This window comes from Protopterus annectens, chromosome 8.part0 (genome assembly GCF_019279795.1).
Source record: "Protopterus annectens isolate FY-2018-M chromosome 8.part0, PAN1.0, whole genome shotgun sequence".
NCBI lineage: Eukaryota > Metazoa > Chordata > Ceratodontiformes > Protopteridae > Protopterus > Protopterus annectens.
Window position 1 is genome coordinate 853,475,110 of NC_056741.1, and position 24,450 is coordinate 853,499,559.

Sequence of the window (24,450 nt, forward strand, 5' to 3'; positions counted from 1 at the left end):
ATTCTGAAATCACTTTAGGTAGGAAAGAAGGGTTAGTCTGAAGCGATACTCTGTCCTTATGAAAAATCATATATGGATGCTTGATACATAAGGCCTGGAGCTCAGATATCCTTTGTGCCGAAGAAATAGCTACCAGAAAAAGCGACTTCCATGAGAGAAATTTAACATCGCAATTGGCTGCAGGTTCAAAAGGGGATTTTGTTAGGACCTGTGGTACAAGAGTTAGATTCCAAGGTTCAATAGGTTCTCTAATGGGAGGCCTGATATGAGAGACTCCTTTAAGAAAGGTTTTACAGAGGCGGTGAGAAAGCAGAGAGGTGTCACCGAAACCATTGTGAAAATTAGAAATAGCAGCTAGATGAACTCAAATCGTAGAAGCCACCACTCCAGATTGTAACAGGCCAGACAGATAAAGAAGTACCTCGGGAAGTGATGCTGAAACATGGTTTACTTTGTTATACTGGGCCCAAAAGGTAAATCTTTTCCACTTACCCTGATACAACTTCCTTGTGGATGGTTTATGAGAAGCCAAAAGGATGTCACGAACAGGATAGGAGAGATTTTTATGCCTGGCAATTACTGGAAGTGGAGAAACCAAGCTGTCAGCTTGAGAGCGGCCAAGTTCGAAAGAAGTAGCCCTCAAGGGTGAGACAGTAATTCCACAGTTGGATCCAGAATCCAAGGTTTGCGTATTAGGTGAGGCCTATAGGAAGGGAAACCAAACTTGTCGGTGACAATACGGAGCAAATTACTTTGCTTCGCAACCGGATCGCTTTCTTCAGAAAATGCGGGATCAATGGAACTGGGGGGGGGAGGCATAAAGCAGTCTCGTGGGCCAATCGTGTGACTGTATGTCCCTTGGAGTTTCCACCTTTGGGGGGGATCAAGGCAAAATATCTTTTGCACTTGTAATTTATGGGTGAGGCGAACAAGTCACAGCAAGGCTGGCCCCAGCAATCGAATATCCTAGACGCCACTGAAGGATTGAGGGACCACTCATGAGGCAGAAGAATACAGCTGCTCAACTTGTCTGTAATCATGTTGGAATCCCTGGGAATGTGCGTCGCTAACAGAATGGTTGGAAGCGATCACCCATTTCCAAATTCTCATGGCCTCTCGACACAAAGGGTAGGATTTGGTTCCCCCTTGCTTGTTAATGTACCAGAACCCTGACATGTTGCCCGTCTGAACTGCAATAGTCCTTGATGGCAGGGCAAGGTCGAATGCTTGCAACAAAGTGCACCGCCATTAGTTCCATGACATTGATATGCAGACTGGGCTCAGCAGGGGACTAAGTGCCTTGGACCATTTGTCCCTGATAATGCCCACACCCACCTGGTCAGGGAGGCATCCATGGTCACTGTGGGCTTGGGCTGAGAGGGCAAGAAAGGTCGGCTCCAAAGAGACATGGCTGTCTGCGTCCACCATGGTAAGTCATTTTTGCACAGCTTCGTTAGATGTACCTGGAAGGATAACGGGTGAGTCAACAATGATTACTGCATTAGTAGAAGTCACTGGAGTATCCTCATATGTAGTCTTGCCAGTGGGACGATCGTTATGGTAGAAGTTATGGAACCCAAGACCTGAAGGACCGCTCGTGCAGGTACTTTGTCTCGGGGTAGTATCGCTTGAACTTTGGACATCAATTTCTGTAATCTGTTTGAGGGCAGGGAAACTGTACAGGAGAGTGTGTTCAGCGTCACCCCTATGAATTCTAAAGACTGGGCCGGGGTCGGCTGACTTTTCTCCAGGTTTATGGAAATTCCTAACTGCTGAGCTTGTACCAGGGTGTACTGACGAGCCCTTACTACTAGATGCTTGGTGGGGCGGTAAGCAGCCAATTGTCTAAATATGGAAACACCCGGAATCCCTGCAGTCTTAGATGAGCTGCAACCACTGCCATGCATTTGGTGAACACTCTGGGGGCTGTAGAGAGGCCAAAGGGCAGTGAGTAAAACTGGTAATGACTGGCTCCCAGCCGGAAGTGGAGAAATGTTCTGAATCATTTGTCCATCTTTATGTGGTAATACGCATCCCGAAGATCTATGGAGCACATCCAATCACCTTTTTCCAAGAAAGGAAGAACAGACTGAGCTGTGACCATCCGGAACTTCTTTAGTTTGATAAACCCGCTCAGTATACTGAGGTTCAAAATGTGTTTCCAGTCTCCGGTTTTCTTTGGCATTAAAAAGAATCTGGAGTAGAAGCCGGATCCTCTCTGGTCTGGTGGGACACCAGACCACTCTTTTGTAGCAGCTTTAAAATCGCTTGAGCTGTGCAATCCCTTTGACTGGGTGGAACGTCTGGAATATGTTTTGAAGTTTTGGGATACAAATTGAAGGGGATGTGATAGCCCTTGGAGATCATCTGCTGCACCCAGGAATCTGAGGTGATATTAGCTAGGCATGCAGGTGCAGCGAAATATGTCTCCCGACTGCTTCCGAGGGAAGCAATCGGGCCGCTCTTCAGGAGCGCTGGTAGGGCTGGCCATAGAAAATCTCTGGATCCCTGATTACGCAGATCCCCATGCCCCGAAAGGGGCGACTTCCGGAAGAGTTATCCCCTCTGCCCCGCGGGGTATACTCGCCACATGTGTCGCGGAAATAACTCTGGGATTTTTTTTTTCCGCATCTTTCCACTCCTCTGATTCCTGAAGAAGTATTGTTGAGGATTAGAAAACCGTACACCTACAGCAGAGTCCTAACCCTCTTGCTCACATTTGGCCGTGTCTTTTACTTTGTGTCAGAAAAGGAAGGATGGTTCGACGGGAGCATCGAGAAAGAAAGCCTTGAAGGGATCCACAAAGTCGCATGGGCGCATCTCGGCATGATGTCTCTTGACAACGCCCATGCCTACTCATCCAGCTGCCCCTTCGGTTGCATGCGGGGTCAACCTCATGGATGAGTTAGAGATGGATTCCAGGGTCGCTAACTGCGAGGCCACCTTGTCCTGAACCTTGTCAGACACAGCTCCTGCTAGTGTTCCAGGAAGCTCCGAAACGAGGTCTCTCTGGAGCCTAGTGAATTGTGACAAATAGTTCAATGACCGAATGGCAAAGGTGGAAGAGGCGAACGTCCGCTTCCCTAACCTGTCCAATGCCCAAGACTCTGTTTGGGGATGGACAGCGTGGCTCTCCTCGGTGAGCTCCTTTTTCATGCCGTCGCCACCACCATAGCGTCTACTGCCAAACCTTTCGGCCAATGGGGATTAAAATTTATCAGGTCTCCGGGAGATGGACTCAATGGAGTCGGGCTTCTTCCAAGCAAGCTGCACGAAAAGCTGGACGAGCACGTCGGCAGGCAAGGTCACCCAGGCAGTAGAGGGCTGAATACAGAAAGCTGCAAGAACATGGACTCCTCGGAGGATGGATAAGTGGACTTCCAATCCCCTCGCTGCTTTAAAATCTCCGGGAAGTCTCCAAAAGAGACATCTTCAGAAGGGGATTTTGGGGATCCTTTCCCTTCATCGTAATCTGTGTCTTCCATGATAGGACTCTTCAGGAGAGTCTATGTGTTTCCTCTTGCATGACCTCTTCCTAGGAACCTCCTTGGCGGGGTCTTCCGAGGAGGACCCGGGAGAGGGGGCTTCCTACTCAAGGGTCTCTTGCAGTGGCAGACTGTGTCAACTGTGGTCTGGGGGGTGAGAGTATACAGTGATGTGATGCCTGTGGAACCAGCTGCAAGCCCGCAGAGGTTAGAGCCCCTTTCCATTGCCTGGAAAGTGAGCCAGCCTGAAGAGAGATGGGAGCCCGGAACAGAGGAGGACAACCTTGAGACCGGGGTCACATCCCTCTCTGACAGACCTGCCGCCAGGAATGGAATCCTCAAGGGAACTCGGCTCTGTAGCCAACACAGGAACCATAGTGGACGGTGCCGGGCTAGGGTCCCCAGTGCCGACTCACCAGTCACGACCCCAAGGATAGCTCGGATCAGAGGGAATCGAAGTCCATATGGAAAGCATTGGTGTTACAGACGAGGCTGCTGTGGGTGCCAAGCCAGCTGGTACCGAGAGGAGCAGTGGATCGGAGGGCTTTGGAACCAAAAGGGTCGGAGGAGAATAAGATGGAGTCTGTGGGAAAATCTCCCCTGTTCCAGAAGGGATAGGGGGTTTGCAGAATAGGGGCAACCCCCTAGCAGTCAAGAGTTGATCCACAAGTTTGACCATGTCTAATTCTGCAAGGCTCCTGGATGATCTGGTGGATATCCCTGACGGGGAGTCTGGGCGCTCTTAAAAAGGGGCTGTATGGCTGCCCATAGAAAGGATCCGTTGATGGGTAATATCTGGCCCTAGGTACTGTCTCTCTCCCTTAAACGCTGAAGTCACTGGACCCATAGACAATGCAGCTGGGAGGGGGGAAGTGACCGGCAGTGAAATTCCTATTGTTTGGACCGAAGGGAGTGTTTCATCAGAAGCAGTTGCTGTCGGAACCATGACCAATGGAAATGGTGTCACTGGTGCTGAGACAGTCATCATGGCGTCTGGTTCAGTAGTCGGCACTGAGGAAGTAGATTCCAGTATTGGTGCCAAAGACAGTGAAGGCAATTTTGAAGTCAAAATCATTGTAGGTTCCATGGACGGCACCGAAGTAGGGGTTTGATGCCCTCGTGCCGGTGGAATAATAGACAATTACGGGATTTTCGGTCTAGGCTCTAATGATTTGGGTGCCGACTCTTTTGGAGATGAGGGACAGACAGGCTCCTTTCCTTATGTTCTTTCCTGGGAGGGGGAGAACCCTCAGACGCAGAAACAGCCTCAGAGAAAGGTGACTTAAGCAACCCCTTCAAAATTAATTTATTCCATCTCTCATTCAAGGTCCTGGTACTAAAACCTGCACAAACAGAACAAGGAGGTTGAACGGATAAAAGTTCAACATTTAAACAATAGACGCACAAGGAATATGCGTCTGAGTTAGGCATTTTACGAGCACATTGGTCGCATGCTTTAAAACCAGTAGTGCCCTTCCTGTCCACCATATTGCCAACTGCTCAAAACACCACAAAAATCAGAAATATCATCCTAAACGATCCAACCAAGACAATGTTACAAAAAAAAAAAAAAAAAAAGGGGGGTACCAACAATGGTATCCCAAGAATACCACAAAGGTAAGGGAGGGACTACCAACGATGGTAGGAATGAAAAACAATAAAACTGGTAATGAAGGAAGGAGGCACTTTTTCATGGCAAAAGTGAAAAGGAGATATTAAACAAAGAACGAAAGGTTCAAAAACCAACAAGCTCACTAAATAGTAACAAATTAGAGACTTAGCTGTGAGAGAATGGCTTGACACGTCCTGACGAGTACGTGGCAAACGAGATCTGAGGAAATGGGGGAGAAAGGTACTATGGGTAGTCTAAGCATGAGAGTTTTGGCTGACGCGAGCTTGGTATATTGGCTGAGTCGGATTCGCATCAGGAAGGAATGAATGAAGATTAACATCAGATCAGAGGTTTGAAACTTACTGATCTAGACTCATACCTCTCAACTGTCAGGATTATCACAGAATGCCCAGACTTTTGCCTCGTGTGCTTTTTCTGGCAAATCACTGGGATGATCTGAGGATTGAAGTCACTAAATGACATGCATTTGGGTTTCAGACTTCATATCCTTCAAAAGATTTATGTTAACATAAGCCCCGTTACTCTAGCAACTTTCTAAGTTTATAAGGACAATATTTAAAATCTGTCCTTATTTTTGGGCCTTTGTCCCCCTATTTTGTCAGGCTCTGTCCAAATTTCCTGCACTAAGAGGTTGTGAGGTACATCTGGAATCCTAAGTCCAGTCATAATTATTTAAAGTGACAACACACTGGCAATCATAAACAACAGAACGTGATTAATTGTATCCAATTACTAGCAATATAATCTGAGTCCACCCACAATATATAAATAGCATGTATAAGCATATGGAATTCAATCCTTGGCTTGCTATTTTATCACTTTTGTTCAACTGAAGGACTTCCAGTCAGTGCCAATACAAACAAAAAAATAATAAAATAAGGGTTTCCTTGGGTTGTATAATGATTTACAAAAAAAAAAAAAAATCACAAACACAAATGGCAGGATTTCTGAATATAACCCAGAAAAAGAGAAAAGGTTTGAATTGCAAGATAATAAATAAAGTACAGTTTTGTACCTACCATAAATGTAGATGTTCGAGGATCCACATTGCTGCAGTCCTAACAATTGGGTAGTCCGCTGTCCCAGTCGGCCCGAATACCAAAGTATATGGCTGACGTCGGTCAAGGCGCATTAGTCTGACGTCAGGACGTCAGGGTACTAATGCGCATGACCGACGTCATATCTTCAGTCTTTTCTTGCCCCAGATGTCAGAAGACCCTAAAAAGACAAGGTCAAAACCAAAAACACCAAACACTCCTGCACCAAAAATATGTACAATATATACAAAATTACAAGAGTATAACCTCACCCACACAACCACCCCTAAACACAGAGGGGAAGGAGGGAGGGTAAATTGGACTGCAGCAATGTGGATCCTCGAACATCTACATTTATGGTAGGTACAAAACTGTACTATGTTCTTCATTCCACATTGCTGCAGTCCTAACAATTGGGTAGAATCCCAAAGCAGAGGTAAGGGAGGCTGGCAAATCATAAAGAAGCAGGAGCTGTCAACATGCCTTGCAAAATAGCTGTGGCAAAACCAGCCCTAGATTTAGAGTAGAGAGGAAGGTGATAATGCTTAGAGAAAGTATGTACTGAACTCCAAGTAGCTGCCTCTAAAATATCCTTAGTTGCCACCCCCCTTAGAAATGCTGTTGAAGTGGCAGTAGCCCTAGTGGAATGAGGCCTAATCCCAGCTGGAATCTCCTTGCCATGATGGGAATAACAAAATGCAATGCAAAACCCAATCCACTTAGAAATAGTTTGTTTTGACACAGGCTTGCCCTGAGAACTCAAAGCAAAAGAAACAAACAACTGCTGAGACTGCCTAAAATCCTTAGTCCTGCTTAAATAATAACGCAACTGCCTGTGTACATCTAAAGTGTGCAAAATCTTTTCCCCTTATTTTGGGCATCTGCATAGAAAGTAGGCAAATGAATAGTTTGGTTTAAAGCCACACTAGAAACCACCTTAGGCATAAAAGAAGGATTAGTGCGTAATGATACCCTATCCTTATGGAAAATCAAAAGGCTCTACCGCCATAAGGGCCTGCAATTCAGAAACCCTTCTTGCAGAAGTAATGGCCAACAAAAAGCAGTCTTCCATGACAAGTATTTCAATTCAGCAGTAGCCGAGGCTCAAAAGGTTGTAGAGTAAGTTTCTCCAACACAAAATTGAGATCCCAAGCAGGAGTAGGAGCTCTACGTGGGGGTCTTATATTCTTTGCCCCTCTAAGAAATTGCTTGAACAAAGGATGCGAAAACAATGGTGGGTCACAATCATAGTGAGCTGAAATTGCTGCAGCATGAATCTTAATGGAAGAGAAAGACAAACCTTTGTCCAATAACTCAGTAAGATATTGAAGAGCCACACTCAAATTAGGCTCAGAAATCTCCAAATGCTTTGCTGCACTCCAAAATAAAAATCTCTTCCATTTTTCTGCGTACACTTTCCTTGTACTAGGTCTTCTGGCTTCCATAATCACATTTAAAACTTGTTGAGGAAGTAGAGACCTGCTGTGCTTCAAAACAGAATATGCCAGGCTGTTAGATGAAGAGAGTGAAGTTTGACATTGAGCAGGTGACCGTCCCTCTGAGACAACAGGTGTGGAATCAAAGGTAAAGGCCATGGAGGCTTCCTTACCAGACTCCTCAGTAATGGGTACCAGTGTTGCCGAGGCCAATCTGGAGCTATTAAAATCATCCTTGGCTTGTCTTGTCTGACCTTTAGGAGCACCTTTGGGAGAAGAGGCAGAGGTGGAAAGGCATACACATGAAGATTTTTCCAACTGAAAGAAAGAGCATCCACTTTCCAAGCTGTGTGATGAAACCTCTTTGTGCAAAACTTTGGCAGCTGGTGGTTTAGTGGAGAAGCGAACAGATCTATGTCTGGAGTTCCCCATGACACTGTCAATTTCGAAATACATGAAGATCCAGTTTCCACTCGTGGGGATCCATGATTTGTCTGCTTAACACATCTGCTAAGGAGTTCTGTGCTCCGGCAGAAACCTTGCCTGAAGAGTTAGTTGCAAGCTGAGCGCAGTCTCCCATAAAATCATTGCTTGCCTGCATAACGGGTAAGAATGTGTTCCCCTTGTTTGTTGATGTACCACATGACAGTTGTGTTGTCTGTTAGAATCAACACCTGCCCTGGAAGAAGTAACTCCTTGAAAGCCATTAATGCAAACTGGACTGCTAACATCTCCTTCATGTTGATATGTAGATGCTGTAGTCTGGCAGGCCACTTGTCTTGTATCCACTTTCCATTTAGATGAGCTCCCCAAGCAATGTCTGAGGCATCTGTCGTTAGAATCTGACTCGCCTCTGGCCGGGTCACAGAGAGTCCCTTGTTTAGGTGACATTCCTGAGCCCACCACAGAAATTCCTGTTGAATGCAAGGTATTATTTGAATGACAGTGTCCAAATCCTGGCAGTGCTGTGTCCATACATTTTTGAGATACCATTGCAGCTTCCTCATATGCAGTTTGGCATTGGGAAGCACCAGAATACAAGATGCCATGAACCCTAAGGCTTGAAGGACTGTCCTTGCAGTCAGCCCGGACTGAAGAGATAGTTGATGGAAGTAAATGTAAAGATTCTTTTGTTTGTCCGGGGTTAAAAAGGCCATCTGGGCTGCTGTATTCAGTCTCACACCCAGAAAGCACATGTCTTGAGAGGGTACTAGACTGGACTTTATTTCGTTCACAGAATACCCTAGGCATCTTAGCACTGCTATCACATATTCCAAATGCTGTAAAGGTCTTCTTTTTCTTGAGCCAGAATCAGGCAGTCGTCCAAGTAAGGATAGATTTGTATTCCTTTTAGCCTGAGGTAAGCTATCACTGGAGCCAGAACCTTTGTGAATACTCTGGGCGCAGTAGATAAGCCAAAGGGCAATGCAGAGAACTGATAATGGGAATTTCCAGCTCGAAAACGCAGATACTTCCTGCAACGTAGTCTGATAGGCACATGAAGGTAAGCCTCCTTGAGATCTAAGGTTACCATCCAGTGATCTTTGCCCAGCAGAGGTAAAAGCTGTTGTAACGTCAACATTTTGAACTTGGGAGTGTCCAGATAAGTGTTGAGGACAGATAAATCCAAAATTGGTCTCCACGTGTTCCCCTTCTTTGGTACTAGGAACAGGCGAGAATAAAATCCTAGGCCCCTTTCTGGCACAGGAACCGGCTGAATGGCCCCTATTTGGAGTAACAGAGAAATTTGCTTGTGAGCCTCTTTTCTTTGTAGAGGAGGAATGTCTGGCATGCCTCTGAAAGGAGGCAAGGTATGGAAATAAAACCTGTAACCGTGGTGAATGATATCCAAAACCCATCTGTCTTGGGTAATTAAATCCCAATTTTCTTTGAAAAGAGCCAGCCTTCCTCCCAAAGGTGCTGCCAGGCGAGAATGTACTGGCAGCTGAAAAGGCAGGTCATTGGGTCTGTTTACGAAAGGACTGACCCCTGCCCTCACCAGAAGTCTGAGCAGGTGAACTTCCTGTTCTAGGCCTAAAAGAACCTTGAGCTCTGCCCCTACCATGTCTAGACCTACCCCTAGACTGGGAATCATAAGCAGGATATGTCCATCCCTTAGTAGGCCAATTTCTACTAAACTTGGAGGCTGCACCTGCAAAAAATCTTTAACAGTTTGCATAGACTTAGCCTTGTCCTCCATTTTCTTTAAAACTGCTTCCACAGGTGAACCAAACAACACGTCAGACTGTAATGGAGCATCCAAAATCCTTGTCTTAACATGCTCAGCTAAATTCTGATCCCTCAACCAGGCGTGCCTCTGAAGAACAGAACCAGTGGCAGCCACCCTCGAGGAGGCCTGCACAGCATCAAAACCACATTGCAAGGAATGCTTACCCACCTGTTCAGACACATGAACTAAATCCTGCAACTCTTTACACTCAATACCTTCCGCCAGAGCATCCACCTTAGACTTCAATTGTGAAAGGAGATAATTCTGATATTTTAACATGTGAAACTGGCAATTCAACGCCCTCATGGCTAAAGTGGAAGAAGTATACACTTTCTTTCCCCATCTATCCAAAGCCCTTGCCTCTTTATCAGGAGGAACAGGATTTTTAACAACAGAAGCTTTAACACCTTTAGGCCCCTGAGAGACAGTTTCCGGGTCTGCCCTAGGACTCTTAAAAAGATACTTATGAGCTTCAGGTACCCTGTAGTACCTATCTGGTTTAACTGGGGCAGGAGGCAAAGAATCAGGATTCAGGGAAGCCTCTGCAAAAACATCTTCCACCACATTCAGAACAGGAGGTATAGCTAAAGGCCTATGCTGGGGTAAAAACAAGAATTCCCTAAGCCTCTTCCTGGAATCAGAGAAATCTTGACCTTCCCATTTAAAATGCTCCCTCATGGAATGAAGAGTCTCTGAAAATGAAAAATCCTCAGGAGGAGAAGCTGAAGGCGTAGAATCATCCACATCAGAATGAGAATAAGGAGGAAACTCCTGCAAGTCTTCAGCCGAAGACTCAGAAGCCTCCGAACACTGCTCAAAACTCTCAAACTCAGATTCCACCCTAGGCCTCTTATCAGGAGGGGGCATAGAACCTCTAATCATAGTAATCAAATCCTCTGCCATTTTAAGCATATGTTTCTTAGGCAAAGATCCTGAAGAGCTAGGAGAAACCCCCACTGAAGTTAAACCTGGCCTGCCTCTCAAAGAAGCCTTGGAAACAGAAGGGGAGGCTCTAACCACCTTAGGAAGAGAGGGAAGAACAGCCACCTGAGAAGCCCCTTCAGCCTGGCCTACCTCCTGAGAGGACACATCCTGTAACAGTAAAGTCTCACACTGAGACTCCAAAGAAACTCCTGGCAGAACCTCCGGCTCCACTGAGCCTTCTAAAGAACCGACGTCCGGGACTGTCGGTTCTTCCAACCTAGGCTTTGCTGCTTTGTCCTTGCGCTTTTTGGACGAAGCGGGCGTCGGAGCATCCGACGGCATTTTATAATTACAACGCTTCCCAAAAACTAACCTGGCACAGTCTAACCTTCTCTTAATAGTGCGTTTGTTAAATCTAGCACAAGAGCGGCATCCAACAACGTCGTGCTCAGGCCCTAAACAAGGTATACACAAGGTATGGTAATCCCTATGAGGTATCTGTTTCCCACAAGAAATACAGTTATTCACTTTTTCTGACATCCGGTTAAATACTGAGGCAAGAAAAAAACAAAATATTCCCCAACGGGGTACTTAGCCAACTTTGATTCGGTCTGAAACTCCGACTTCAGAAAATTTCAGAACGCCAACCTGCACTCGCAAAACTGCTTCTGCATCGGACCATGCGGCAAAAAAGACTGAAGATATGACGTCGGTCATGCGCATTAGTACCCTGACGTCCTGACGTCAGACTAATGCGCCTTGACCGACGTCAGCCATATACTTTGGTATTCGGGCCGACTGGGACAGCGGACTACCCAATTGTTAGGACTGCAGCAATGTGGAATGAAGAACATCGTGTGATTTGTTTCTTTTCAAAGAAAATAGGTCTAGTATTTGGATCCCAAAGCTTTTAACATAGTAAAACCATTGTATCTGATTTACATAGAATTATAATAGACTGTTGAAAGTTTGTTTGTATAATTTCTTTACTAATAGACATAATGGTTATACCAAGGTATTTCGTTTGATTGCTATTCCAATTGAAGTAAGAATATTTTGGTATGATTTTTTTTATTTACTAAATAATGTATTGTTCTATTATGATTAAATCTTAAGTTTGAGATTTCTTCAAACTGACTCAGAACTAATTATATGTTCTAATGAATTTTCTAGATTTCCTATTGTTAATAAAGTACCATCAGCAAAAAGTTGAATATTTCGAAATCTTTTATTTTGATACCATTCATGTTCTTATATGATCTAATACTATTAGCAAAGAGTTCTACATCTAAGGCAAAAAGTAAAGGTGATAATGGCTGGCCCTGTTTTGTGCCTTTTTGCAAGTTAAAAAAATAAGAAAAATAACCTATTTTAACATAAGCACAAGAGTTACTGTATAACTTAGAAATTAATGCAATTAGCTCAGATGAGAAATTATACACTGTTTTAAACAACTAATTAACCAAGTCAAAAGCCTTACCTAAATCGAGAGTAATGAAAGAAAAGTTATTTTTTATTTTTATTTGCACAGTCTATTAAGTAATGTATTCTTATTATATTAGCCTGTACTTGTCTATTTAAAATAAACCCAGTTTGATCATTCTTAATTAGTTTAGGTATAAACAGATTAATTCCGTTTACTAAAATGGATATGAACATGTTACAGTCCACATTTAAAAGTGAAATGGTTCTGTATGATGAACATTTTGTAGGATCCTTGTTATAACATATGTGATACAAGGGAATATTTCCATGAGAGTGGGACTTCAGAAGTTGTTTTTATTTCTTTATAGACCTTATCAAATATTTTAACTGCATCATCCAATGGTATTTTATATAGTTCTGGTATAAGACCATTTAAGCCCGGTGGCTTATTTTTAACTTTATTATTTGCTCTATTATTTTTGTTAAAGTGAATGGTATACCATTTTTTTATTTGTTCACTTAATTTATTATTTATATTTTCTCTTAGAAAAGTTTAAACTACATCATCATCATTATCTAGCTTATTTACATCATTGATATTTTCATAAAATATTTTAAAGTCCTCTGGAATACCTTTAATACCAATTCTACTTTCTTTATTATTCATGTGTTATAATTTCTTTGATATTTATTTATTAACATTTGTTGACCGGGAAAGTCCACTGGGTTAGAAACCCATTTTCAGTGGAGGCCCGGGGAGAAAAGCACCACAATGAGTAAAATAACAACATCAGATTACAGTAGACAGGTAGTTATACAAATTTAGAAAGACAGACTTTAAAATATAAAAATTATAGACAACAATCATTACATCATAGCAAACTTTTTATACATACTGTAGCACCTTCTATTTAACACAGAGGTGAAGGTAAAGACATTTTGTAGAAAAATGAAATTATATTTAAATCAATTTAAGTAAACAAGACTTAGCTTATTAATTTTCTTTGATCTAAGAGCAAGTTTATGCAAGATTAAAGGATTTAATGAATACGCCTGAACTTTGTATTTTCAGGTTTATTGAAACTTTATGATTTAGAATTTCAACATATTTTGTATTTAACTTTTAAGTTCAGACTGACGGATAATGTAATTTGGTTTTAGATTTAACTTCAGTGTGCCTTTTTTGGCTTGTAGTGTATTCAGTTCTTTGTCCCGTTCTTTTATTTTGCTAATATACCAGCTTGTAACTCTTCCATTTAAATACGCCTTTAGTGAATCCCACATGACAAATTAGTTACTTCACCATTCACGTTTATTTCTAGAAGATTTTTGATCTCCTTAACATACCAGACATTGAATCCTTTTATTTTAATAATGTACACTGGTAATCTCCTATGGTGTATTAGATTGTCAGTTTTTAAATCATATTAAAGATTATAGCATAAAGATCTAATACTGGACATGAAACTTCTCTGATATGTGATAAATTATTTGAGACAAACATTTTATGAGCATTTGTGTGTTCCATATCTATATGAATAATGGGTAAACTGAAGTGAGTGTGTTTTCCTTAACTAATATACATTCTTTAAATTTATTAGATTTACAACATTTAAGTGTTTGGCTGAAGATGTGATTCTCTGCTTTCTATCTGCAGTGGAATCTTTGATAAAATACAATTAAATCACCAGCCATTAGTTCACCTTTCATGCAATAGGCTATAATGTCCAAGTAATTTTTTGCATCTTTAGCTCCAACCCCTGGAATTCAAGTTCACCAATGTACATAGCTTTCTGTTTCATTCAGTTATAATAATGCTTAACATAACATTTTTATCAACATAGGTATCTTTTACTTTAGGCATTACTGGTGAATTCTTCCATAAAATGGTGGTGCTTATTTTAGCTGAAAAGCCAGAATCTGCTAAAACCAAATAATTCTTTAATGAAAATTTATTTACACCTTTATTAAGTATGTGTGTTTCCTGTAGAAATACTATATGAGCTTTTTTAATTGCAAGTCTTTACTGGATTATTCAATCCATTAATATTAATGGACATGCATTTAAAATCACAGGTATAATAAACTCACATTAATGTACAGAACTTCTTATATACTTTATACATAATATGAAATCTTCAGCTATGGACAATTTTGAAACAAATAAAAAAATTACCTAATGATATCACCTTAAAACATTCTACCATGGAATAACGCACTCCTAGTTTGTTGAAAAATATGAACAGCCTACTTCTCCCTACTTCTCAAATGCTCCATTAGACTAACAATGCTTAGCGCATGCTTCTGATTCATATTAATGTGCGTCTCATATCTGTAGTATGCATCATCTTAAAAAAGCCTGAGTTATTATGAATAAGAAAAGTTAAACAGGTGTTCAGAATCTTTAGTATAAGTTGACCAAACTGAATACTTCTATAATTATCTTTCCCTGTACTTCAGATTATCTCCCTGGTCTACTATAGGGAGGAAGTCAGTTATTACTTTCATATTTATTAATTTATAGATCAGATGATTTTATGTTTTTTCATTTTATTTATGTGTAAAGTTGTACATAGGACCATAAGTTCATAAATTAGTACCAGGTTAATTGTCCTTGTGGGCCATTCCAAGCACAGCAAGTTACTTCATATGAGAATCAAATCCTGCACCTTGTGCCTATAAGGTGAACACTTTAACCACAATGCCAATTTCCTACCATTGCACACATATATTCTTTAACTATATACACATTTACTCATTTTGATCTTTTTCTATTTGGATATATTTGTAGGTTTTATATTTTAGCTATAATCTTAGTGTAGAGTATCATATAACAGAACATTTATATTTACCCTTATATATCTCTGACACTTTTTAATCTAGTACTACTGCTAGAATCAGTCCTATTTTTCCCTTAAATTTTATGTACAACATCTGAACAAACATTTGAAAAATCTTTCCTTTTAAGATTCAAACTTTCCATAATAAATTGTTATGAAGTATTAAGTTTTGTTACTGCTAAAAAGAGACAATAACAGAGAAACACAATCCTAAATTTGATATCAGGTGTCATTTTAAAGACTAGTATATAAACTATCATTTTGATATACCGCAATCATTCAGAACTACTTAATAACGGACAGTGGTTTAGAATGCAATTCATTGTCTTTTGCTTATTATCTAACTTGTATTCTTTGACATCTTATTTACTTTTACACAGGAAGAATAACTGGGCAGTTCTTAGAATTTTCAGAACTCCTGTAGCATCACAAAAGTGCTCATGACTCTTAAGTTCTTTCAAGCTGGTTTTCATGATAAGGGCTTGAAAATGAACAATCCATCAGTTGCAATGCACACAAAAATGTTCACAAGTAATCCAAGTCACCTCCACACCACACATATTTCCTCCAAACCACCACACAAAAACAGAACAAAACCATCTCAAAGTATTCTACCCACTAAAAAGCCATTGCATAGCACGTCTTTCCAGAGTGCTATTACATGTCAAGTGTACTATCAGTAGCACATTATTGGATCATTTTAAGAACCCAGAAAGTAATGCAACATGCCTCTTTAGAGACATTTGTTGCATCTTGCATTATATTTAGTAGTACACTTCTCAAATATGCCTAGATATCAAAACGGGTGTCACAAAAGTTTCATCATAATAATAATCAACTTTTAATGAACTTTTTTTAATAAAATGAATAGTTTAATGTTTTAAACTCTATGTGGAAATAAGTGGCTAGCTAAAAGAATCAAACTATAACATTTTAAAAAGGGAACTAATAACCACTTGAAGTAGAGAAATAAATAAATGATTCACATTATAAAAAGTAATGTTCAAGCACTTATTTAACAAGAATTCATAACCATTAATTACATTGATTTTTATTTGTCCTTCAGTTTTTACTTTTTTTTTTTCTTTTATTTACTAACCATGTTTTGTTGCATTTCTCTTGTTGACAGATTCCAATCCATTTCTTCTGTTTTTTTGTAGGATTGCACCTTCCAAGGTGTTAAAAATCTTCTTTCCTTCTGGAAGGTGAATTCTTATTTTTGCTGGAAACAAGATGTATGCTTTAATATCGTTTTCCTTTAAGCTTTTAACAAGTTGCACACATACTTTTCTCTTGGACATCAGTAATGTAGAATAGTCACTGCCATATCTTATAGTATTTTCTTTCATTTTAACTGGATAATTAGTCCATGCAGCTTTTAAGACTAGATCCTTATCTTTACTTGGGAAAAATCTTATGACCACTGACCTTGGTGAAGGTGTTTTTTTTTTAAATGAAGATGGGTTAGAAAGTGATCTATGTGCCCTTTCGATGCCAAAGGAAATTGTTTCAGACAAGTTCCAAGTTTTAGGCAGCTAGGTATTAAGGAATTGAATCATAAGGTCTCTCTCTCCTTTTCAGGAATCCCATGAATCCTGATGTTATTCCTTCTAGATCTGTTTTTTAAGTCTTCTCCTTTATCCTGGAATAAGTAGTTCTGTTTCAGAAGAAATTCAGTGCTATTCTCATTTTTAAGCAATTTTCCATCAGAATCAGACATTTCTCCTTCTATACTCTAGATTTGCGATGATTGTTGTTTAAGAGAGTCATTCAGCACTTCACCATATTTTTTACATTCTTCTTTAAAACTGTCTAATTTGCTTTTTAATTTATCATCTTTACAGATAACTCACTGACGTTTTTTCATAGTACTGTCCTGTACAGTGAGCTTAGAGTGGCTCATTCTGAGACTATTAGTTCGTTCTAGTTTTCTTGACAGAAAAAAAACAATTAAAAGAGTTTCAAACTTGTTATTTTTTGTAGTAAATATTTCCGCATATGTTCAACTATAAATCCATCAAGTTTTGAAATATTCCACTTTTTGAGTTTAGTAAAAATCCTGTTAGAGATGTTAAAATGAAGCAGACCTAAAAAACGGTGCTGTTAACTGCTCACCATTTTGGCGACACCCCGAACAGTGAGCAAAATTTTAATATTAACAACAAAAAGTTATGTACTTACCATAATGTTCCAACTGTGTTGCCCATTTTCATTCTTCCTCAATGTATGGGTTCTGATCCAACACTTGGATCCGACTTGGCCATTACTGTTGCTCGTGGCCACCAACAAGCTCTTGAGCTTCTTGCCTAACCATAATGCATTATGCCCAACATCCATCGGATCCTAGTATGAACCACGAACTGCATAAACTAGTAAAACATAACGAAGGCTCCTCAGTTGGTCACTTGAAATAATTTTATTACTCACAATGCACCAAAAAAAAAAAAATAATAACATTGAAAACATACACAAAATTAAAATAAAAGTACTAAGCGCTTTCACCCTGGAAAACATACGGGCATCTTCAGAGTACTGACAAAATGTCTAAGCAATAACAGTTAAATACATATGTCCTTAATTACACAAAGCCTATCATTGATTGATTGATTAAATAGTTTTTTTAAAAATCATTGTACATTAATAATTAATAAGAATATGACACAATTAATTAAAAAAATGTAAAATATAAAATAGAACATAATATAATATAATGTAATAAATATTTTAAATATTATAAATATGTATTGTAGTAAAAATACCATTGTAAAGGTAAAAATACTATAAAAACAAGTGTATATTGATAGAAAAATAAAAATAAAATTGAAAATATGTACATAGTATCTCGTAATATTCCTACATTAGAAAACTATTAGCATAATTATGAACTAATTTTCACTAAAAAGAACTAAAATATCAAATACAATGTGATCTTTGTTTTAAAATACTTGAAATAGAGATATGCCCATTAATGCCAGGTGAACAACTGGCATTGAGTCTTAACTGCCACAAACATTCTTTGGCTTCTAACAAATTATCATAATCTCCTCCTTTCTCTCAATAATTGGGAATTCTATCAATTACAAAAAATATAAATCTCTTAAAATTCTCACATCTAGTGCTATGTGCAAATAAAGCATTCACCATCTTTTTATTTTTGATGTCCCTATTATGTTCCAAAATGCGTTCCCTCAATTTCCTGGTAGTTTTCCCCTACGTAGTATGCAGGACAAGAAACACATGTAGCCAAATACACCACCATTTTAGTATTACAATTGCAGTGTCCTGGGCATTTGATTGATCTCCCATATCATTGCACCACAGTGTAAGGTCCATCATTCACAATTTACAACTTTTACAAAAACCACATTTACTCATTTTTGACATAGTATATATCTGGCTCTTATTATTGTTTTCCATACTTTCTTTAAGATTGGTGCCCCGACTATACGTAACCTTAAGAAAATGCCCTATTATTTCATTGTATTCAGTCTTATTGGCAAAAACACTAAACCAAGTGTCATTTAATATTTGGACTATAGTGTCGGAATGCTCATTAAATGGTAAAATAAACATCTCTTTTGTTAGTGTCAGCCTTGTCTATAGACATTCTATTTAGTCCATATTTCAAGAATGGTTTGTATACAGTATTTCTTTTCATCAAAACTTCTTCCTTTATTTGATAAACTAAGTTTGATGGATAGCCCCCGTCTAAAAACATATTACCTTTAATTCATGAATAAAATTGGTATCTTCACTAATGATACATGATAGCTTAACCATCTGACCTTTTACAAGGTTCTTTTTTTGAAAATATGGATGGCAGCAGTCATAATGAAGGAAGGAATTTAAGTATGTTTGTTTACGGAAAATATTGGATTCAACCATGTTATTGTTGAAATACATACTTATATCCAAATATTCACACTTTTCTTCATGTGTTTTAGTTGTAAAATTCAAAAAGTTGATGTTGAACCTACATAGCATATAAATTCACTTAGTTCTTCCTTGTTGCCCTTCCAAAAAATTAAAATGTCGTCCAGGTAGCTGACATAAAATGATACTTTTGCCCAGAACCTGGAGGGAAAAATGCTTTCAGTCTCCCACTGAACTAGTACTAAATTCACGTAAATGGGAGGACATTTGGCCCCCATTGCTACCCCTGTGCGTTGTCTGAAATATTCACCTTCCATGTACTTAAAATTGTTGTACAGGACCATTTCCATCATCTCTACTAATAGCTTACATTTAACAGTGTGTAATCCACTGTATCTATCTAAAATTGTCTCAAACATTTCCAGACCCAACTTATGCGGTATGACTGAAAATAGATTTATCACATCAATGGTGACCATAATGGTGCCATCAATGTTGTTCTCCATATTGTATATTCTTAATTTATCTAGGCAATGCCCAGAATCTTTAATAATGTGGGGGAATTGATTAAGAATATCTTTGCAATAATAATCAATATACCTGACTATAGCTTCTAATTTTGAACCCTTGGCTGAAACAGTCGGCCTAAAGGGTGGATTGTTAACACATTTGTGTGTTTTTGGAATGCCAAAAATTGATGGAGTGACAGGATGTTCCACAGTAAGATATTCATATTCAAGTTTATCAATCATTCCTTCGATCAAATAATCATAAAGTAACCAGTCTATCTTTGTATAGGCCCTATTCATCTCAAATTTAGATACTTTTTCATAGGTTTCATCGTCATCTAGCATGTTGGTCATTTTATTTATGTAGTCTATTTTGGTCATTATTACCACCCCACCACCCTTATCAGGCTTCATGACTCGATATTTGTCATTGGTGGTGAGTTCTTTTAAACAGAATCTCTCTGTACTAGTAAGATTGTCTTCTTTAATCGCAGATACTTTAACCACTCTACTTAGTTGTGATTCACATAGCATCTCAAATAGATATATAGTAGGATTCTGAGGTGGTATAAATGTACTAGATCTTTTTAAGGCCAACCTACCTAAATCTGGTTCAACCCCCCTTGTTCTGGTTGGCAAAAAACATTTTTAAGTTTAACAATCTTGTGTAAATTTTTAAATTAATAAGTAATCTACCTATATCATGTTTAAAATTAGGAACAAAGGTGAAACCTTTCTTGAAAAGTGCAACAAATTCTGAACCAAGACTAGTACCGGTATAATTGTACATACTGAAACCGCCATCTACAATAGTTATACAGGAAGGTTTTTCTTCTTCTAGGTTAATCTGCAAGTCACCACTCTGCGTGCAATTTATATCACTGTCCCCGTTTTCACACAACCCACTGTTCTCTGAAACATTATTATCAAAGAACAATTCACAATCTTCACTTAATAGTACACTGTTCGATAAAGTTACCAAGTTTGTTTCACTTTCCCTTACTAATGAGTGTTTTTCCTGTAGGACGAAACATTCCTGTATTGCATTTGTTGGTATTGTTGACACAGATACTGGTCACGTAACCTTTCTGATCTCCTCAGAACAGGTTCGTCTAAAAAAACTGTGTCATTCTCATTATGCCCCACATTGTCATTCTTATTGGACTGTGTCCTATGTGAATTATATTTACGGTTGGGCCTGTCATATCTATTAGAATGGCCTTCCCCTTCTGAGTATACTATAGCCGCCCTTTCACCATCCTGTTTCTGATTAGAATTTTTAAATTCTCTAAAATGATTATAAGCCCTCTTGTTGGTATAGTCATTGTTATCCCTGAGAAGCTTTTTATTTTTGTACTCCAACCCCTTCATAGCAAAATTATCAAGATCTTTTAAAATGTTGTCTAATCGATGTTTGTTAACCTCAAACAACAAATCAGTATGTATACTTTTATCTAATTCTGTTAATACCACATTTAGTTTACTCAATTTGTTGTTATTCCTAATAACAAGACGCATGAGGTCCAAACCAGTTCTATCATATAAATTAATAAGTTCATCAAACAGTTCAGTGTCACTATAAAACCCAAAGGGTAATTTAAAGATACGTAACCCTTTTGGTACCTGTTCCAACTCCAACGACCTCTCTAAAAACGCATTGTCCATTTGTTGTGTTTTAACCTGTTTTAGGGTCTTTTCGAATTCAGAAATCTGTTGGTTCAAAGTCCCCATGTCCTTGATGTTTGTTTTTAATATATTTGAAAAACTTGTCCTTAATGTCTGAAAACTTGTTCGTATATAGAAAAAGTACAGTTTTGTACCTACCATAAATGTAGATGTTCGAGTGCTAATACAGCTGCAGTCATAACAGATGGGTTTTCCTGCCGTCAGTCGGGTCCTCGGTCGGCCGAATTCCAAAGTCTAGGTCCGGCGTCGGATGTCGTCGCTTCTTCCCTGACGTCAGTGTGACAGGGTTATAAAAGAACCAGCCAACGCCATTTTCTTCAGTTTTTCTTGCCTCAGATGTCAGGTGCCCTCAGAAGGAAGGCAATACATAAATTTATGTAATAATGCAATGCAATATAATCAAAAAACATTAGTTGCAAGCAAATACCCCAATCAGGTTGTATGAGGAGGTGTTAGCCATTAGGCCTATCCCAAGAGGGGAAGGAGGGAGGGAAACCTGGACTGCAGCTGTATTAGCACTCGAACATCTACATTTATGGTAGGTACAAAACTGTACTATGTTCAACGTGCATACAGCTGCAGTCATAACAGATGGGTAGAATCCCAAAGCTAAAAAAGGGGTGGTAGGCACTAGGTGGAACTAGGAGGAGCCAGGATGCCCTGCAAGACTGCAGTGGCAAAGCCTGCTCTAGATTTGGAGTATAATGGTAGGTGATAGTGCTTGGAGAATGTATGTACAGAACTCCAGGTGGCAGCTTCCAAAATATCTTTGGTAGGAACCCCCCTGAGGAAAGCTGCAGAGGTAGCTGTGGCCCTTGTGGTGTGAGATCTGATACCTGCAGGTACAGTTTTACCATGAAAAGAGTAACAAAAGCGTATGCAGTGGGCTATCCATTTTGAGATTGTCTGTTTGGAAATAGGCTTCCCTTGAGCTCCTGTAGCATAGGACACAAAGAGTTGCTCTGATTTTCTGAAAGGCTTTGTTCTGTCCAAATAGTAACGTGGCTGTCTGTGAATGTCCAAGGAATGTAGTAGTCTCTCCCCTTTGTTTTGAGGATTAGGGTAAAAGGTAGGTAAGTGGATAGTCTGATTCAAGGCTACCCTGGATACTACCTTAGGCATAAAGGAAGGATTGGTTCGTAAGGAAACTCTGTCCTGATGGAAAATGATGAAAGGCTGCACAGCCATGAGGGCTTGTAGTTCCGAACCCTGCGAGCTGAGGTGATAACTTGCAGGAAGGCTGTTTTCCAGGACAAATATTGTAGTTCTGTTGAAGCAGCTGGCTCAAAAGGAGGCAAGGTCAGTTTTTCTAGAATGAAATTGAGGTCCCAAGCAGGTACTGGTTGTTTCCTTGGGGGTTTTATATTCTTAGCCCCTCTGAGGAACTGTCTTAATAGGGGGTAAGAGAATAAAGGAGGATTAGTGTGGTATTCTGCAGAAATGGCTGAGGCATGGATTTTGATGGAGGAGAATGAAAGTCCACTGCTTAGCATCTCAGCTAGGTACTGTAATATTTGAGGTAAATTCAGTATTCCAGGATTCTGGCCCTTTTTCTCATTCCAGGCACAAAACAGTTTCCATTTTGCGGAGTAGGCTTTTCTAGTAGAAGGTCTTCTGGCCTCCAAAATGACATCCTGCACCTCCTTGGAGAGTAGGGTCTGTTGTGATTTTAAGGAATCTTCCATGCGGCTAGATTGAGTGTTTTCAGCTGACTGTGAAGAGTTTTGAAGTTGTGCTGGGTCAGTAGAAGAGGCATTAGAGGCAGGATCCATGGTGGGGAATGCATCAGGCTCCTCGGGAGTGGGTACCAGTGTTGTCTTGGCCAGTCTGGGGCAATGAGAATCATCTTTGGTCTGTCTGCTCTGGCTTTTAATAGAACTTTGGGCAGCAGAGGAAGAGGTGGAAAGGCATAAACTGTCATCGTTTTCCAACTGAAAGAAAGTGTGTCCACTTTCCAGGCCTGTGGATGAAAGGTCCTTGAGCAGAATTTTGCCAATTGGTGATTTCTGTGGAAGGCAAAGAGATCTATGTCTGGCCTTCCCCATGCTTGAATTATCTTTGTAAAAACTTGAGGATGCAACTTCCATTCGTGTGGATCTGTCATATTTCTGCTTAGGTTGTCGGACAGTGTGTTTTCCTTGCCTGGCAGGTACTATGCTTGAAGTTCGATTTGTAATTCCAGAGCCATATTCCAAAGAGACATGGCTAGCCTGCATAGGGGGTATGAATGGGTTCCTCCCTGTTTGTTTATGTACCACATTACTGTGGTGTTGTCTGTCCTTGTCAATAGCTGGCCTGGATGCAGTAGGTCTTTGAAAGCTATAACAGCATTTATTACGGCTAGCATTTCCTTTTGATTGATGTGTAGGTGCTTTTCTTTTTGGGACCATTTGCCCTGAATGCACCGATCTGTCATGTGCGCCCCCCAGGCGTAGTCTGAGGTGTCTGTTGTGATGACTTGATTTGCTTGAGGCTTGCAGAATGGGAGACCTGTGTTTCTTTGGCATGCTTGAGCCCACCACAGAAATTCCTTTTGAAGACATGGAATCAGTGGTATTATTGTTTCCAAACTGTGGCTGTGCTGAGACCATAGGTTTTTTAGGTACCATTGAAGTTTCCTCATATGCAGCTGTGCACATGGGATTAGTAGGATGCAAGACGCCATGAATCCCAGAGCCTGCAGGATTTTCCTTGCAGTCAGCCTGGTGAAAGTTGCCAGTTTTCTGAAGTATTGAGTTAGTTGCCCTTGTTTCTCTGGCGTGAGGTAGGCCATCTGGGGGTTGGCATCCAAGCTGGCACCCAGGAAAATTATTGTTTGAGAGGGTATTAGCCTTGATTTCTTTTTGACTGTGTATCCCAGAGAATTCAACAACATTATTACAAACGCCAGATGTTTCAGAAGTATGTGCTTGCTGTCCGCTTGGATCAGGCAGTCGTCCAAATATGGGTATATTTGTATCCCTTGAAGTCTGCAGTAGGCAATTACTGATGCCAGGCATTTCGTGAACACTCTGGGCGCAGTAGATAAGCCAAAGGGCAATGCAGAGAACTGATAATGTGTTGAACCTGCAAGAAATCTGAGGTATCTTCTGCAATCTTGTCTGATTGGGACATGCAGGTATGCCTCCTTGAGGTCCAATGTTACCAGCCATGTCTCCTTGCCCAGCATGGGAAGAAGCTGCTGTAATGTGAGCATCTTGAATTTTGGCACGAGTAAAAATGTGTTTAGGATGGATAGGTCCAAAATAGGTCGCCAAACCTTGCCCTTCCTTGGTACCAAGAACAGTCTGGAATAAAAACCTTGACCCTGTTCTTGTGCAGGTACCTCTTGAATAGCTTTCATGTCCATGAGATCTGAAATTTGTTTTTGTG

The 24,450-nt window shown here is 40.0% G+C and overlaps 1 protein-coding gene across 5 annotated transcripts in view; it reads right to left on the minus strand.

The window, feature by feature from the left end:
- Positions 1-24,450, minus strand: part of LOC122809111 (zinc finger protein 239-like) — a 517,716-nt gene that overhangs the window by 95,807 nt on the left and 397,459 nt on the right. The window contains exon 1 of one of the 5 annotated variants that reach the window (XM_044080354.1): positions 16,110-16,374. The exons of the other annotated variants lie outside the window; for them this stretch is intronic. Coding sequence (XP_043936289.1) covers positions 16,110-16,359 — 250 coding nt within the window. The 5' untranslated portion in view covers positions 16,360-16,374. Of the gene's footprint in view, positions 1-16,109; positions 16,375-24,450 lie in introns of those variants that run through there. 5 annotated transcript variants of the gene reach the window in all.